We start from the raw sequence: 2,055 nt of genomic DNA on the forward strand, positions 1-2,055 counted from the left end.
CATGGGGTGATGATAAAATTGTCCAAGTGAACGAAGAATATTTGTTGAACTTTGTCGGAGAGTTTCAGGATAAAGGCTACAAGATATTCGATAATGCGGACAGAGTTCTTACGCCATTTGCAGCAGCCAACCTGTCGCTATCAGAGAGGTATATTGTACTGAAACCCTACTTTGATATAACTACCCAGCAAATTGGCCATTCTCGGCCTGCCTAGCACTGCAATTACATGAGGATGATGATTCAGTCGCCCTATCCTAACCCCATTAAACCCCGAGACTCACCTTGCCTCTCTGTAAGTCTGGGAAATTATGAGGACACTACATACGTTATCAGCTAAATATTGAGATGATATACAGGAACCGTAACAAATATTTTCAAGAAGATATCGACAGATCGAACAGGTATGCCTGAGAGAGGACTGCAATACTGTAGTCTACCACAAATGTCCATCTGTCTTGGAGTGATGTTCAGGACCGATGCGCACAGCAATGCTCGCGTCCGCCGCATATCGGGGACCTGTTGTTAAGCAATCTGGTTGACGCCCATTTATTGGCTCGGCGGCCTCCCGTCTTCGTGTCGACGATGAGTAAAGTCAGGAACGGGTGCCTAATGTGAAGGTACCGCCTGATGGGCACGGATCTAACCTTCTGGGGAAGTTGAGACGACCTAGCAGGTGTGGCTCGAACGGACGGTGAATCTCAGGAGGCTCTGGAAGAAGTACTGGATCCTCTGAAAGTCCAACAGCGTTGTTGTAAATAGTTCAGACCAGTGACGTATATGACTTGATGTCACTGTCATGCGTATTGCACGCCGCCTGGTTTGGCAAGAACCAATACATCCTATTAGAAATACCTTCCCATAAAACGCAGCTCATCTTCATTTAGGCCCCTCATTTGACAGGCAGATTTCCCATATGACGTGTTGTTCCATCTACTACCAGTGATTGTCGGTGATTATTTGTCGCAATCACGTAGTCTGTCAAGGATGATAGAGGCCCTCCGACCCAATAAAAAACGAAGGTCGCAATCCCTGCAACCCACTTTGCGCCTTAAAAGCTGGTGCAGGCTATACAACATTCACTTTCGTTTGTCTCTGACATCGTCTCCTATTTCTTCTGTTTTTATTCTTTACATCAAAGTCCTCCCTAAGTGTCGAGATCCATATCTTGCTCAACTTACTCGCAATCCTGCCTCGAGCTTCAAGATGCCGACAATCCCATCGCATGGCGGCCCTCGGGGCATGTTACCTACCTACACGGGAGGGAATGTTATTCCGTATCATAACAAAACACATGGTAACCGATGTGCTCCTGGAAATACACTCTTGCAAGGCCGTCGTAGACACCGGTAAAATCGATCCCTTAGTTGAAACAGACGAATGAAACAGGGGCTAAACTAGGAATCCCATAGAAAAGTTCTCCGAGACTCAATTTACGGAATCAGTTCGTCATATATTCATTCTTTACGAATAATCACTGCTAACAAAATCTTTTAGCTAAACCCGCTATCCGGTTCGTGAATCCTTTCTCACCTGAATTCGTGTGACATTTATGAGCATCAATACTGACGCTGTGAAACACAGACGCCTGGCACGGCGCGGCGGTGTTAAGCGAATCTCGGAAGGCATATACAACGAGATTCGGCGTGCGCTCAAAGAGCGTCTTGAGACGGCAAGTAGCCTTGCTATCCTATTTTGTTAATTCTTAACTCATACCCGAGGACAGATCATAGGACGCTGTGTGATCTACGTAATCTATCGAAACGCTAAGACTCTTACCGTAGATGACGTGAGTTTCCCTTTGCTGGCTGCTATTGCACATGCACAATGATTGACACAATAAGCAGGTGACTCAGAGCCTAAGGGGCATTGGGCAGCCTATTTGGGGGTTCGGTCCTGATACATTCGCTACTGCAAAAAAGCATAAAGTCTGAGGCCAAGATTTGCCAAGACCGAATTTCATTTTTCCCGTTTAGCATTTGATAGCTTGGGAGATGGTGTTTGGAGCAATGTGACTGCACCGGATGTTCGTCGGCACCATCTGCCACGGCTGGATT

General features: G+C 46.4%; 1 protein-coding gene across 1 annotated transcript; it reads left to right on the top strand.

Annotated features, from left to right (window-relative positions):
* Positions 1-1,204: 1,204 nt before the first annotated feature.
* On the top strand, positions 1,205-1,700 carry FOXG_21379 (uncharacterized protein; the record flags this gene model as incomplete). Its single annotated transcript, XM_018401713.1, has 4 exons — positions 1,205-1,347; positions 1,411-1,442; positions 1,496-1,511; positions 1,583-1,700. 4 exons carry the CDS (start codon positions 1,205-1,207, stop codon positions 1,698-1,700), a joined length of 309 nt encoding a protein of 102 aa, XP_018253608.1.
* Between the last annotated feature and the right edge of the window lie 355 nt (positions 1,701-2,055).

The sequence above is a fragment of the Fusarium oxysporum genome, chromosome 6 (assembly GCF_000149955.1).
Source record: "Fusarium oxysporum f. sp. lycopersici 4287 chromosome 6, whole genome shotgun sequence".
NCBI classification, from domain to species: domain Eukaryota; kingdom Fungi; phylum Ascomycota; class Sordariomycetes; order Hypocreales; family Nectriaceae; genus Fusarium; species Fusarium oxysporum.